The sequence below is a fragment of the Hylobates moloch genome, unplaced genomic scaffold (assembly GCF_009828535.3).
Source record: "Hylobates moloch isolate HMO894 unplaced genomic scaffold, HMol_V3 SCAFFOLD_6, whole genome shotgun sequence".
Taxonomy (NCBI): Eukaryota; Metazoa; Chordata; class Mammalia; order Primates; family Hylobatidae; genus Hylobates; species Hylobates moloch.
This window is the reverse complement of record NW_026652281.1, coordinates 8,787,331-8,803,488: the sequence shown is the minus strand read 5'-3', so window position 1 is coordinate 8,803,488 and position 16,158 is coordinate 8,787,331. Positions and strand designations below refer to the sequence as shown.

The window sequence follows — 16,158 nt, the reverse complement described above, 5'->3', positions numbered from 1 at the left end:
CTGTAAAACGTGTTCCCCTATATCATGACAGCAGTTGGTTTTTCAGACCAGTCTGCAAAAGCCCATGCCACACAATGTATCAGTGAAAATATTAACCCTCGTAAGGAGCGTAATATCCTTTGTATGTTGTTTTTAGTGGGAAAATGCATTTCAAGCTTAAGCTGGAGATTATAGAAACGCAGGATCCCCACCCTTGCTCTCAGCGTCCTGACCTACTACATCACTAGGCTAACCTCTGCCAGGCCTCACGTGCCTGCAGCAGGCAGGGGGGTGGCACGTGGATCGCTGACAGGGGTGGAGGGGCGTGGGCCTGAGGAGCTTCAGGTGTGATTGACACCACTCAGGAGAAAGCAGGCAGGCTCTGGAGTTTGTGCGGCAGTGCAGTTTCAAGAGGGAAGGTTCGGGAGTGACAGCCTGGAAAGAAGATCTTAAAGAATATCAGCGTTTAGATCCAAATTGTGAATACCTTGGAGGAAGGAGAAAAATCACAGGACTTGAGGGTTTTGCGGGACAGAGAGTCTCAGTCTGTCTCCCAGGCTGAAGGGCAGTAGCCAGAGTGGCACGATCATAGCTCACTGCAGTCCCAGCCTTCCTGGCTGAAGTGATCTTCCTACCTCAGCCTCCGAGTAGCTAGGACCACAGGCATGTGCCACCATGCCTAGCTGATTGTTTGATTTTTGTAGAGACAGGGTCTCGCTGTGTTGCCCAGGTTGGTCTCAAACTCCTGTGCTCAAGCAATCCTCCCACTCTAGCTTCCCAAAGTGCTGGGATTACAAGTGTGAACCACCATGCCCAGCCAGGACTTTATTTTTAAGTCTGATTATTATAAATAAGACACTAGCTCCAATTACTGTTTTCAAAATAAGAAATATATTAGGTGTAAGAGTGGATCTCAAAATGTATAATTGTACTGTTGTTCTTGTAAGTTAAAACTCGACTATTAAATTTTGATGATTATCTTATAATTTTTTGAATTCTGTAAGCCTGGAAGTATGTATGTTTAGAAACCATATTTGTAATATTAGTTTTAATAGGGACAGGTAAGGACAGGTAGTGTTCTGCTTTCCGTGTTAGTTGGGGAAATTGGTAAAGGAGATAGAAAAATGAGAAAAATTTCCTCTGTGCTCCCACTCACCAAGACCACAGTGGGACATGCTGCTCCTCGCCAGCTTCCGTCCTGCCCTCTTCTTGCCTTAAAGCAAGGGAGATGCTTAAGGTTGGCTAATTACTAGGAAAACGAGGCAGTTCTTTGTACTTTGGTCAGTTTAAACTTCATGCTATAAGACAGTTGATTTTTAAAACTCACAGTTTTATTTTACATTTATAAAATACTTTAGTCAGTTGGTTCAAATTTAGTGATTGAGCAGTAAAAGTATATAATTCATATTAGTCACGTCAGATATTTTTGAACAGTAATTACTGCAAAAATGATTTTAAACTTTGGCTTTTGTATATTTTTCTTGTATTATTATTGTTGATATGTTAATCTAAGTTTAACGTATTGTATTGAGCTATTACTTTATATAATATTTGCATAAACATGATTTAACTCATGGCACATCCAAATATGTGAAATAAAGCAAATTATAGCTGGTTCTTTTCCTCTCTTTTCCTATTGAAAAGGGAATCTTTTAAGGTGTAAAGGAAGCTGCTTGAAACTTTACAGTGATACCTCAAATAAACTGATGATTTTTAAAAGTTAAACTTTTACTTGTCAAGACTCTGGAAAGTAGACAGTCAGGGCCAGGAGAAGATGCTCAAGCAGCACCAGTATGTCTCACTTGCCTGGTAGTAGCCTGAGTGTTAACAGTTTGTTTTCCATGAGGTGGAAAATGTAGATTCTAAAAATGTTGTGTTGCATTTTCCATTGTTTTCGCCCCATCTTTCTTCCCTCTTCTGAAGGTCCACATGAAGGATGTTATGTCAGCTCTGTGGGTTTCAGGCTTGGACTCCAGTTATTTACGGGAACAGATGCTGAATGAACCATTAGTACGAGAAATTGTCAAAGAGTGTAGCAATATACCGCTCAGCCAGCCGCAGCAAGGAGAGGCGATGCTGGCCAACTTCAAACCCCGGGGCTACTCCGAGTGCATCGTGACTGTTGGTGGAGAAGAGAGAGTGTAAGTATGAGGTGGGAGTTGTTTGAAAAGTGGTATATGGGAAGAGGTAGTTCCATGTAAACAAGAATTCATAATGTTTTTCAGTATCTAAAGCATAATTACATTCGATTTTTAAAATGTTTTAAATATTCTTTAGTGCACTAAAACTGGTGATGGTTATTTATAAAAAGAACTGTATGAAGCATATTAACTACTGATCAATTATTTACTTCCTTAGTTCACGGAAACCCACAGCAGCGATGCGATGCATGTGCCCTCTCTATGACCCTAACAGGCAGCTTTGGATCGAACTGGCCCCTTTAAGCATGCCGAGAATTAACCATGGAGTTCTCTCAGCAGGTACCGTTCTGTGGCAAATTTTCCTTAAACACCAGATCAAGTAATGTGTAATCTCAAGGTTTTACAGAATGACTGAGAGCCTTTTAAAGATACAATTTTATTATCTCTACATGACATTTTTAGTGTAGTTCTAGCTTCTGAGACCGTGGTTAGGAAAACCGTATCTCCTGTCAGTCCTTATTATCCCCAAATCTTCAACACATAGCTGCTTTTAAGAACTACTGGAGGAGCAATTACTTGATGACTTAATGTCAGGAGAGCAAACTTCAGTGATGCTTACCCACTAAGTAGCTGTAGGGCCACACCTGGAACACAGCATTTCTTTGCACCATGGTAGTCCCATCTTTGAAATTTGCAGGTTAGAATTACAATATGTAATTATATAAAATATGTTATATAAGGCCGGGTGTGGTGGCTCACACCTGTAATCCAAGCAGTTTAGAAGGCTAAAGTGAGGGGAGCCTAGGAGTTCGAGACCAGCCTGGACAACGTAGGAGAGACAACTGTCTTTACTAAAAATCAAAAAAATTAGCCAGGCATGGTGGCATGTACTTGTGGTCCCAGCTACTTGAGAGGCTGAGGTGGGAGAATCTCTTGAGCCCAGGAGATCGAGACTGCTGTGAGCAGTGATCACACCACTGCATTCCAGCCTGGGTGACAGAGTGAGATCCTGTCTCAAAAAACAAACAAAAAAAAGTTATGAGGCTTTAGGAAATGCTACTTATATAGGCAGTGGCTTAAAGTTATTTACTACGGAAAATGTTTTACTTGACCTTTACAAGTCTGAAAACTGCTCTACTTTATCCGAAGCTCTCCCTTAAGGAGCTGATAGAAAAGATAGCCATTGAGGCATTGCCTTTGCTGGCTGCCTTTCTTTTCGCTGTGGTCCTGCCCCCTTGTCCACCTGATGAGTGTCATCTCACATCATTGTAATTGTGGTCAGCAGCCCTCCTGCAGTCCTTATTTAATTGTCTTTGCTCGCCCAGCAACATTATCTTTAAAAATTTATTTTTTATTTTATTTCTCTTTTTAGAGATGGGATCTTGCTATGTTGCCCAGGCTATAACATTTTTAAAGGTATACTGTACCATAGTGTATCATACAAATGGCCAAGGCTCTACCATTGTATAGAAGTGGAGTCATTTTATGAGTCCCAAAATTATTAATGTTATTGTCAGTAATGAAGAGCTGGACAGAGTAGTACAGCCTGCAGGATGTAGGTCTAGTTTCCCTGTTGCATCTTCTCAGAATTAGCTCCCTTACATTTCCCCCCAAAATATATACACATATGCCTAATTTTCACACATACCCACCTATCACAAAGGCTCCTATATCACTAATTTTTGAAAGTTTCCTAAGGGATTGGTTTTTCAGAAACCTAGCAATGGAAGGAGCGACTGTGTACAGTGGAATTGTCGGAAACGGAAGTGAGGGAATGAAGAGGTCCTTCCATTTGTCCAGCCTGCATTGTTTCTTTTTTTTTTTTTTTTTTTGCCTTTTTAAAAATTGATTTTGACTGTTTTTTGTCATTCAATTTTTCTTCTCTACCAGTTAGAACTTATATTCTTGTTAATAGCCCTTTAGGAAGATTACCTTAGAAATTACAGCCTGTCTTAAGTTAGCAAAGTCCAAAATTAGTCAGTACCTGTGTTCTCTTCAGGATAGTTTTTCTTCATTTTCTATGTTCCACACTCTTACGGTATTAAAATGCATTATCACTAATAAATATGTACAGTAGATCCCCCTTATCCATGAGGGATGCGTTCCAAGACCCCCCAGTGGATGCCTGAGACCACAGATAGTGCTGAACCCTGTATATACTGTGTGTTTTTCCTATACATACATACCCATGCTAAAGTTTAAGTTCGGCACAGTAAAAGATTAACGACAATAACTAATAATAAAACAACGATAACAATATACTGTAATAAAAGTTATGTGAATGTGGTCTCTCTCAAAATATCTTACTTTACTGAGCTCACCTATTTGCAGACTGCAGTTGACCATGGGTGATAAAAACCACAGGAACCAAAACTTCAGATAAGGGGTAGCTACTATATACACAATATGTATTTTTTTTGATATATGTTGGATGGATGGATGGATGGATAGACGGACGGATGGACGGACAGGTAGATAGATGATTGATAGATAGACAGGTAAGCAGGTAGGTAGGTAGATAGTGTTCATTTAGCCTTGCCACTTTCTTTGTTCTTCCTTCTTAACTCCTCAGACTTTCCACCTAGGATCATCTGCCTTCTCTCTCAAGTTCATCCTTTTGAATTTCCTTTAATATGGGTCTTTTGGTGGACATCTCTCAGATTTGATTGCCTGTAAATGTCATTATTTTGTCTTCATTAGTAAAGGATATTTTTGCTGAGTATAGCATTTCAGCTTGGTATTTATTATTTTTCAGCACATTGAAGTCATTCCACTGACTTCTGGCTTCCATTGTTGTTAAGTCAGTGGCGAGTCTAAAAAATCTTTTCTCTCGTGTATATTTAAAATTTTCTTATTATTTTCCATCTTTTTGTCCTACTGTGCTGTTCTCTTGATTATTATCTTTTAATTTATCTTCTACTCAGTGACTTTTCTTCTTAACTCTGATGAATGTGCTATTAAATTTATCCATTGATTTTTTTTGTTAATTTCTACAAATTCTTGTCTTTTTACAGGAGAATAACTTAATCCACCATTACCTTCAATCCACTCTTATTTCTATAGTTCCCAGTTATCTGGAGTTATCTTCCAGTTAATTTTTATTTTTTAAACATGATAAGCATTTGTTTAAATTATCTTTCTTTTTAAAATAAATTTTAGACTTTATTCTTCATCCCAACTTGAAAAAATCATCTTTCTGGTTACTATAATATTTGAAATCTTTGCAAGACTATTTCCTATGATCTACTTCTGCTGGTCTTTTCTTAGTCTAATTTTTGGTATGTCTGGTGTCTGTGACTGGTTGCTGCTCGTTTGTTAAACATTATTTGTACCATCCGGGCACAGTGGCTTACGCCTATAATCCCAGCACTTTTGGAGGCTGAGGCAGGTGGATCACTTGAGGTCAGGAGTTTGAAATCAACTGGACAACATGGTGAAACCCCATCTCTACTAAAAGTAAAAAAAGTAGCTGGGTATGTGGTGGCATGTGCCTGTAATCCCAGATATTCAGGAGGGTGACGCAGGAGAATTGCTTGAACCCAGGAGGAGAATCGCTTGAACCCAGGAGGCAGAAGTTGCAGTGATCTGTGATTGCACCACTGCCCTCCAGCCTGGGCGACAGAGCGAGACTGTCTTAAAAAAAAAAAAATCGAAAAAAATTATTTGTAGCAATAACTTTCTGGCTTAGATGTCCTGGGATGTTAGAATCTAAGGCTTAGATTAAGGTCCTTCTATAAAAGTTTTACATTTGTTTCTGCCAGTTGCCTGAAAACACTACTAATTTGGTATTAACTGTAAATTAAGTTCAAGGTTTATGATTTCCCAGATAGCAAGGAGATTTAAATCTGAGTACGAATTCTGGTTCGCCTTCATCCTGACAGTGTTGAACTTTGGAGAGGATCTCCTGCCAGAAGCCACATTTTCTGTGGACCTGGAACTTAAACTGCTGTCTTTTTCATCCCCACGACAAAAGGTTTAAATTTTCCTAGATTGGAAATGCCCTCCGTGTAAAATGGTTTTCACGCTTGATAACCTCTGTAGGTCGTAATTTTCCCATAAGTTTTGCCTTGTTATCTTGTTGGCTTCTCCTCTTCTAAGAAGATTATTATTGTTGTTATTTTTGAGACCAGATCTCACTCTGTTGCCCAGGCTGGAGTGCAATGGCATGATCACAGCCCACTTCAGCTTCACACTCCTGGGCTCAAGCGATCCTCCCATTTCAGCCTCCTGAGTAGTTGAGACTACAGGCAAATACCACAGTGCCCGGCTAATTACATTATTTTTTGTAGAGATGAGGTTATGCTATGTTGCCTCCTATGAACCTCCTGGGCTCAAGCAGTCCTTGTACCTTGGCTTCCAAAAGTGCTGAGATTACAGATGTGAGCCACCACCACCCGACTAAGATTATTTTTTAAACATTTTTTCCAGCAAATTAAGTGTTTTTTGCAGAAGAATAACCTAATACACCATTACATGAAATGGGAAGTTCAGTTGGTCTTAGATCCTGTTTTGAATAGAAAGTGCACGCAGATGCCTCAGATCTGGATATTCATGGGGTCTTGAATGAACAGATGTGCACGGCGGTGCAGAAGTTGTATGAGAATCCCAGAGGCTGAGAGGGAATAGAAGAGATGAACTGAGATGGCCCAGAGTTGCCTGGTGACTGAGCGGGTGACGCCAGGCTTCCTTTTTCATTATAGGATGGTGGAAATCCACTCAAAGACAGTAATCAGTAAAGCAAAATGGTCAAAGTGTCTGTCACAGGTTTGGCTCCATCACCAAGGATCCAATGGGATGTGATAAAAGTCCTGAATCCAAAGAGAACATTGTTGTCGTCAGGGAGTTTCTTCAGATGTTGTTTCTGTATATGCTATGGCGTTTATGGCTGTTGAAGACTCACATTTCTTATTTGTGTTTCCTTTTATCTTTGCAGAAGGATTTTTGTTTGTATTCGGGGGCCAAGATGAAAATAAGCAGACTCTTAGCTCAGGAGAAAAGTATGATCCAGATGCAAATACATGGACAGTATTGCCACCTATGAACGAGGTAAAACACTGGTTTGGTTTGTTTGTTTGATATGTTTCTCTTTCCCCTTAGCGCTTCTGTTTGTTTTGTGTCTGAGTTCAGGGAAGAAATGGCAGCCCTGTCAAGCCCCCTGCCTCATTTGCTCCAGCCTCTCCTTCTAGTGCCTGGCTCTCCTCCCCTTCCTGGCCCTCACTCATTCTGGCCTCCTTGAGTGTCTGAAATCTTCTAGGAGTGCCCTCACTCTAGCCTTCACATTTGTCCTGCCCTGTGCAGATGCCAGTGTGGCGTGCCCCCTCCTCGCAGCACCTTCTCAGCAGGCCTCCCTCCTGCCTCTTAGCTTTCCTGTCCCCGTCTTCATACAACGTCTCACCATCTCATGGACCAGGCATTTAAAGTTTTTCACGTAAACTCTTTGATGGCAGAGAATTACGTGTGTTCTGCTCAGTATTTCATTTTCAGCACTAGAATCGTGCTTGGCACATAGCGTTCACTACGTAAATATTCGTTGCCAATGGACATGAAATACCTAGGGCTTCTGTGATCCCAAATAGCCTTGCCCTGACCCTGTCCTCCACAGCCCTTTCTCCCGTGGTTTATGCTAGCCTTTCCCACGTCAACTTGAAAACACTGCCCATTGCTATGCAAAAATAATTGTATTGAACCAGAGGTAACAGTTCATTTTCTTGTTGTGAGCTATTATGGGTTAAAAAGTGAGGATTTTTTGATGAACTCACCATGTATTTCATAACCTTGTTTTGAGAAATGCCTTTGGCCTCTCTAGCTGTTGTGCTGGAAGAGTGGGCTGCTAGGGAACCCAGAAATCTTTGAGAAGCATTACCGGAGAAATGGTTTTGAACATGGTACTTCCGTGCTGGAACACTGGGAAAAAAGATTTCTCTAATTTTTAAAAATAGTTTCAACTTTTATTTTAGACTCTAGGGTACATGTGCAGGTTTGTTACGTGTGTATAGTGCACAGTGCTGAGGTTTGCATTAAGATTAATCCAGTCTCCCAGGTACTGAGCGTCATACCCAATAGTTAGTTTTTCAGCCCTTGCTCCCCTCCCTGTCTCCCTGCTCTAGGAGTCCCCAGTGTCTATTGTTGACATCTTTATGTGTTCCTAATTTTTATTAAGTATTTGAATATCAGCTTTCAATATGACATCGGCCTTGTGTGTTCAGAGATCGCTGATGTCATTTCAGGCAAGACATAACTTCGGAATTGTGGAGATAGATGGGATGCTGTACATTTTGGGAGGAGAGGATGGTGAAAAGGAGCTGATTTCCATGGAGTGTTATGATATTTATTCTAAAACCTGGACAAAGCAACCTGATTTGACCATGGTCAGAAAGGTGAGGACTGCATTTTATGGTAACTAGTTTGTGTACGCATTGGATTTTAAACTTAATGTGTCTTCATATCCTGAATAAACCTTTAATATAACCTATGGTGTTAAAAGAATTAACTTTATAGAATTCTGTCTTTATTGGTAGTTTGCCTTCACTGTCATCAGCCACACACCAGGATAGGAAAGTGAGCGTGTGTGAGAGTTTACCCTGGTTGTGGGCCTTGTGCAGCACCGCTGTGTGCCAAGCTCCACATTTGAGTGCACAAATGGTGCAGCAGCCACATCTTCCCAACCTATTTTCTTTCTGTCTTTCCCTCTCTTACTCTCTCTTACCCTCTCTCTCTCTCTCTCTCTTTCCTTTTTTTCTTGAGAGGGATCTCACTCTGTTGCCCAGGTTAGAGTGCAGTGGCGCCATCTTGGCTCTCTGCAACCTCTTTCTGCCTCAAGCCATCCTCCCACCTCAGCCTACTGAATAGCTGGGACTACAGGTGTGCACCACCATACCCAGCTGATTTTTGTTTTTTTAAGTAGAGATAGTTTCACCATATTGCCCCAGTTGGTCTTGAACTCTTAGGCTGAAGCGATCCCCCATCTCTACAAAACAGTTTTAAATAAAGTTATCCAGTGACAGTGGTGTGCACCTGTAGTCCCAGGTACCCAGGAGGCTGAGGCTGAAGGATCTGTTGAGCCCAGGAGTTTGAAGCTGCAGTGAACTATGATGGCACCACTGCACTCCAGCCAAGGCAACTGAACGAGACCCCGTCTCTAATAAATAAATAAAAATGAGGCTTTTGAACTTCTTTCAGTTAGTGAAATAGTAACAGATAGAGTAAGAGCTCCTTTTCTGAAGATTAATAATATGCGTCTTACTTTGCTATTCTCATTTTAAAGTCCAGTGTTGTAATACTGAAAAGCACCATCGTTTTACTGTTAGAAATCAAACCGCTTCCTCAGTCTCTTTAAGTATGCCACGGACAGGTTACTATCTATTCACCTGACCTGAATGAGAAATGCTGCCTCTCCCCCACCATTGTTTTCTGCTTTCAGATTGGCTGCTATGCAGCTATGAAAAAGAAAATCTACGCCATGGGTGGAGGCTCCTATGGAAAGCTTTTTGAGTCTGTGGAATGTTATGATCCCAGGACCCAGCAGTGGACTGCCATATGTCCACTAAAAGAGAGGAGGTACATGGCTGTGGGGTGGACTTTGTAGATTCCCTTGCTGTTCATTGGGTCTGCAGCCCCTTACCCTGCCTGGCTTTTGTTCTTTTCTTTCAGAGTAACCTTTACTTTGACTTGGCATTTCCTGAGAAAGGAAGGCCCACGTAGTAATGCTGCAGAGTTAAACCAGCATAAGAGGAAAGTGGGAGTGAGATCTCGCGTTGTACAGCTTGTCCCTGATAATGCTGTGTGTGGCCTTTCAGGTTTGGAGCGGTGGCCTGTGGAGTTGCTATGGAGCTGTATGTGTTTGGGGGAGTCCGAAGTCGTGAGGATGCCCAGGGTAGCGAGATGGTAACTTGCAAGTCCGAGTTCTACCATGATGAGTTTAAAAGGTAACTAAGAATGGTTTCACGTAGCTAGTGCAACTTTTTCTTTGTGCTTTCAGTCGTATTTTAGCTTTGTTTAGTTTTGTTTTCAGTCACTTTATTAAATTATGGGTTTAGGAGATATGTCTAATGCATACTAGATATTTATTCAGTGACTTCACAAGTGCAATAACTTAAAATGTCTCTAAATAGAAACCATCTCTAATATGTAGATCAGATCTTGACACTTAGTTGCTTAAAATCATTTATTGGCTCCCTATAGCTTTCAGGAAAAAGTTTAAAACTCAACTTGTTGGGCGTGATGGCTCACACTTGTAATCTCAACATTTAGGGAGGTGGAAACTGAAGATTGCTTGAGCCAGGAGTTAGAGATTTGCCTGGGCCACATAACAATACTCTGTTCTCCAAAGAAAAATAAATAAACTTCTTAACTTAGCATATATGGCCTTTTGTGATATGGCCTTTGCTTTTTGTGCTACTGACCCAAGTACTTTATACTGAGCCCCTTTCCCCTGTATGGTTGTCTCAGCTCTGTGTTCGTATGCTACTTCTTGCCTGAAAGCTCCCTTCCCGCTGTCCATCTAGTTAGCTTGGCCTTTTTCAAAACTGCTTAGTTATCAAAACCTAGAGAAAGCCTTCTCATGCCTCCTAGTCTGATTTTTAATCCCTTCATCTGTGACCCCATGCACTCCAGACAAGTCTTTCTGGGGTTGTAACTGTTAACTGCAAGCAACTTCAGGGCAAGGTCCACCTTCGTCAGCTCGGTATCCTGGCTTCCAACATCCTACCTGTCTGTATCAGATGCTTAGTGTGTTGATTAAGTGGCTGAGGCGTGATGTCTGAGATTCTTAAAACCTCTGACAAGTGCCACGTATGTCTTGTAGAGTAGATAACATCCTTCTCAATGTGTTCTCTTTTTCCTCACACATTTTATTGTTGTAACCGCTGAACAGTATTTTTATTGCAGTAATATGTTTAAATCGTAAGGGGAAATTGCTATGCTAAACATAATTTTATTAGAGTAGTTCAGTCGTGTTACCAGAAGAGGGTGCCGTAACATAATGTTTAATTTCATGCTGTTTTAGATTAGGGCAGACAGTGAGCAGTTACAAAGATGCTGCAAATGCATGTAAATGCTACCTAACTTGTATTTTAAATTTAGGATATTTGCATAGCCTTTTTTTCTAATACAGGAATAGACTATCTTAGGAAAATGTGTTAGAGAGCAGTTTAGAGGATACTTGCTGTGGTAGGGGCAGATTTTCAGCCTTCTCTACATTTTTCCTTCCTTGATACATGACTGGGAGGGCTGATTGCCCAAGGGATGAAGTATTTTTTTTTATTTTATTTATTTATTTATTTATTTATTTATTTTTGAGACAGAGTCTCGCTCTGTCAACTGGGGTAAAGTGCAGTGGCGTGATCTTGGCTTACTGCACCATCTGCTTCCCGGGTTCAAGCGATTCTCCCACCTGGGCCTCCCAAGTAGCTGGGACTACAGGCACACGCCGCCATGCCCGGCTAATTTTTATGTTTTTAGTAGAGACAGGGTTTCACTATGTTGGCCAGGTTGGTCTCAAACTCCTGACCTCATGATCCACCCGCCTCAGCCTCTCAAAGTGCTGGGATTACAGGCATGAGCCACCGCACCTGGCCTATCAGGTTGTTACATATTTGTAGTGGATAAGCTTTTAATATAACTATCGCTTGCTTTAAGTTCATAATAATTAAACATAAGACTGTTGTTCCTTCTTTGCTATTTAAAAGCACTTCCCGGACAGGTGCTGTGGCTCCAGCCTATAATCCCAACACTTTGGGAGACCACCGTGGGCGGATCACTTGAGGCCAGGAGTTCAAAACCAGCCTGGCCAACATGGTGAAACCCTGTCTCTACTAAAAGTACAAAAAAAAAAAAAATTAGCCAGGCATAGTGGCACGCGTCTGTAGTCCTGGCTGCTCAGAAGGCTGAGGCATGAGAATTGGTTGAACCCAGGAGGCGGAGGGTGCAGTGAGCCGAGATTGTGCCACTGCACTCCAGCCGGGGCAACAAAGTGAGACCCTGTCTCTAAATAAATAAAAGCACTTCCAAATAAAATTCATGTATATTCGGTTCCTTATTTCTAAGCTCTCTGATGTTTGTAAATAGAATGAAGAAAGCTGTTAATGTATCTTATCAATATAAGATTCTAACATGTTTAGATAACAGTAAACGCACATATAACACCAAATGCCATGTATTTGTTTAATCTTCAGAACAGGACTCTGAAGTGCATGTAGGTACTGTTACTATTCCTATTTTCCATATGAGGAAAGAGTGAGCGGTGTGCCCACAGACACACAAGGAGCAAGGAGCAGAGGTGGGATCTGAAATCAGGCGTTCTGGCCCCAGAGTGCACCTTTTCAACTACCACACTAGATTGACTTAAAAATGTAGGCTTTCCTATAACTATCGATAGAACAAAATAACTTGTAGGAGTAGTTTATTTCTGAAAAGATCAGATGCAGTTGTGTTATATTGGCATAGTGTGGAAACTGTAGTTGCCGGATGAGCAGTCTGTATTCGATTGGAGACCATGTCGATTGTTTTTAAGTAATCTCTTGTCTTTCCTGTCTTTGTTCCCTATTTTTAGGTTAAAACTTTCTGGGAAAAAAGCATATCTTATTCTTTTCTGTTTTTCTGAATAAAAGCAAAACTGCTTGAAAGGAAAGCAAAGAAATTGCCATAAAGTATTACCAAGCCAGAGCAACAGCTTCATATATCCAGAATGACTGTTTCTCTGTTTCTGTTCTTTGTGTCCCTATTCTGTTAGTAACACTGGTATCCTCCCAGTCATCCATGTTCAAAAATGGGTCATCTTGGCTGGGCACAGTGGCTGACACCTATAATCCCAGAACTCTGGGAGGCCCAGGTGGTAGGATCCCTTGAGCCCAGGAGTTCAAGACAACCCTGAGTAACATAGTGAGACCTTGTCTCTACAAAAAATTCAAAAATGAGCTGGACATGGTGGTCCACGCCTGTGGTCCCAGCTACTCGGAAGGCTGAGGCAGAAGGATCACTTGAGCCTGGGAAGTGGTGGAAGCTGCGGTGGACGATGATCATGCCACTACACTCCAACCTGAGTGCCACAGCAAGACCCTGTCTCAAAAAAGGGAGTCATCTTGAATTCTGTCTTGTACTTTGCAACTCATCAGTTGCCAGGTCTGGTCTTTTTTTAAATCTTGATAGCATTTTTCACGTTTCCCACCTTCCGTGCCCCGCTGCTACCCTCACAGTTACTCCTGCATCTGTGTAGTGTCATTAGCCTCTGGCCAGCCTTACCAGTGCAGTTATTTATTTGTGGTTTTGAAAGATGAACCTGACAAAAATTAGCCAGGCATAGTGGCACGTGCCTTTCTGCTCAGTTTTTGGTTGCCCTTCTCAAAGTTGTTGACTGTTTCCCATTGCTTACTAAATAAAGATAATAGTACTTAGCCAGCTACTCAGGGTTCTCCATGATTTGAGGTTAAAAAAAAGTTTCACCCATTTTTAGTATCTTTCTTTCACATGTCCTATACTCCAGCTCACTTTTTAAACCCTCCTGTGTTTTACTGCCTCCCTGCATTCGCTTAGCCTAGATGCCCCTCTACTTTCATTTTTTACAGTATATAAGTTATATTAACTGTTCTTTGAAGTTGAGATCTGTCAGTTTCCTCTTTTGAGTCCTGAATATATAACTAGAATAGACATGTTTGACAACTGGCAAAATCACCATACTGGTTCTGTGACACATGGATTGGGAGCCACTATGACAACAAGGGCTAAGTGGAAGTCCCTGGAACTTTGCTTCCCTACCAAAATAGAAAACCAGAAGCAATACTGCATCCTGGGTGAATCTCAAAAATTATGCCACCATCAAAGACTAGAAAATGCAGGAGCGACGTTGCCTATCATGTCCCCATTAAATTCACCTAGAAAAAGTAGAAAAGTACAATGGATCTTGGAAAATCTTGGAAAATTTTTATTTCAAACATTTTGTTATCAATTTTTAAATGTTTATTTAGCTTGTTTTTAGGTTTTCCTTTTACTTTGGGTTTCTTTTACTCTTTTCTAGCTTCTTTAGGTAGGATTCTAGGTTACGCATGGTAGATCTTTTGCTTTTTTTTGAGATGGAGTCTCGCTCTGTCGCCCAGGCTGGAGTGCAGTGGCCTGATCTCGGCTCACTGCAAGCTCCACCCTCTGGGTTCACACCATTCTCCTGCCTCAGCCTCCTGAGTAGCTGGGACCACAGGCGCCCACCACCGCGCCCAGCTAATTTTTTGTATTTTTAGTAGAGACAGGGTTTCACCATGGTGTCGATCTCCTGACCTCGTGATCTGGCCACCTTGGCCTCTCGAACTGCTGGGATTACAGGCATGAGCCACTGCGCCCGGCCGATCTTTTGCTTTTTTAATGCACACAGCAAAAGTTTTCATTAACTTAATGAGGTGATCATACTGATCCCAGATTCTTTCCCAGACGTAGTATCCTCACACAAATGTTGTATCTTTATGAGGCACAGTTCCCAGCGTTAGTATGGCAGCCGTTGACATTGCCAATGTATTTTCTTCGTACCAATTTGCAAGGGTCACCAGAGGCAGTTTGCTTTTACTTGTCAGGGGCAACAGTACACCTGCACAGCCTTGCCTCAGGGCTGTGTCAACTAATATATAATGGGCTAATGTCTGCTGTATATTAGTCCACAGAGATTTTAATCATCATGATGTTCCACAAAACATCTCATTGGTCTGCCCCTCTGACCACATTGTGCTGTTTGTATCTTATGGTTAGGAAGAAACAGGTACTTTCAGATGCCTGAGTAAGACGTGTGAACTAGAGGATAAGAGATGAATTCCACCCCCAACCACATCTATTTCAGTCTTGTTCCAGTCAAGAGGCAAAAACCACACCAGTCATTTGAACAGGGAAAATGTAATGTATGTAATTACCACTAGTAAGAGACAGCTACGAAAAGTGGGGAAAGAGGGCTCTGAAAACTGTAGAAATAGCTGATGTTGGAAGCACAGCTGCTACCTTTAGGACAGAGGGAAAACACCCAAGGAAGGAACAAATTAGGAAGTATTTTCCCCACCCCACAGGGCTGAGATTCATCCCATTGGAAGTGTGTGTGCTGAGGCCACTGGAGAGCAGAGCACCAGGGTGCCAGGGGCCAGAGAAACAAGCTGGAGAGTGTGCACCCCGGTCTCCTGCATGCTGGTAGGAGCAAGCACAGGAGAAGTGAGAGGAAGGCAGCCGACAGTGGCAGAGCGGCCCTTTCGCCCCCGGCCTTGCCGCAGTCTGCACCCTCTGTGGACAAAAGACCAGCTTCTACACTGGGTTCATTTCTCCATAGTGTTTTCTGTTTCATTGATTACAGTCATCTCTATTACTTCATCCTTGAACTTACTTTGGGTTTCTTTTACTCTTTTCTAGCTTCTTCAGGTAGAATTCTTGATTACTTACGGTAGATCTTTTGCTTTTCTAAGGCACACAGTGAAAGCCTTCAACTTTCCACAGAGCACCACTCTAGCTGGACATGCTGGTATGTTTTCTTTTCATGACCATTCAGTCTGCAGTATCATTTTTCCTTCTTCAGATTGGATGGTTTCTGTTGCTCTGTCTTGTTTGCTGATGCTTCCTTTTGTTATCTCCATCCAGTGAATTTTTTATTTCAAATTTATGTTCGTTATTTTTTATGTTAGTAATTCTAAAATGGTTGTGTACTAGTTTTTCGGTTTTTTAATTTTCTATGCTGAAATTTCCTATCTTTCCATCACAAGCATATTTTCCTTTCCCTTACTGTTAATTCCAGTATCTGAGTCATCTCAAGAGTTGGCGTCTATTGATTGTTCGCTCCCTTGAGAGATGGGTTCTCATTCTGGCCCTTCTTTTGTTGAGGAATTCTGGACTGAATCCTGGATGTGGTTACTATTATGTTGTTGAAGCTTTACATTTTCTTATATTGCTTTAGAGTGTTGCTCTGAGTTTTAGTCAGCAGTTGACTTCGTTAGACTTAAATTGCAAGCCGTGACACCTGCCATGGGTGGCAGCTGAAATCTCAGTCCAGTTCTCGAAGCCTCGGTCATAAGCATACATGGTTCCA

General features: G+C 41.6%; 1 protein-coding gene across 1 annotated transcript in view; it reads left to right on the top strand.

Moving 5' to 3' along the window:
• GAN (gigaxonin) overlaps nt 1-10,135 on the top strand; it is a 49,790-nt gene extending 39,655 nt beyond the window's left edge. Inside the window, exons 4-9 of the mRNA XM_032156343.2 lie at nt 1,903-2,120; nt 2,338-2,459; nt 7,054-7,166; nt 8,348-8,497; nt 9,541-9,677; nt 9,917-10,135. Coding sequence (XP_032012234.1) covers nt 1,903-2,120; nt 2,338-2,459; nt 7,054-7,166; nt 8,348-8,497; nt 9,541-9,677; nt 9,917-10,049 — 873 coding nt within the window. The 3' untranslated portion in view covers nt 10,050-10,135. The remainder of the gene's footprint in view (nt 1-1,902; nt 2,121-2,337; nt 2,460-7,053; nt 7,167-8,347; nt 8,498-9,540; nt 9,678-9,916) is intronic.
• Nucleotides 10,136-16,158: the final 6,023 nt, after the last annotated feature.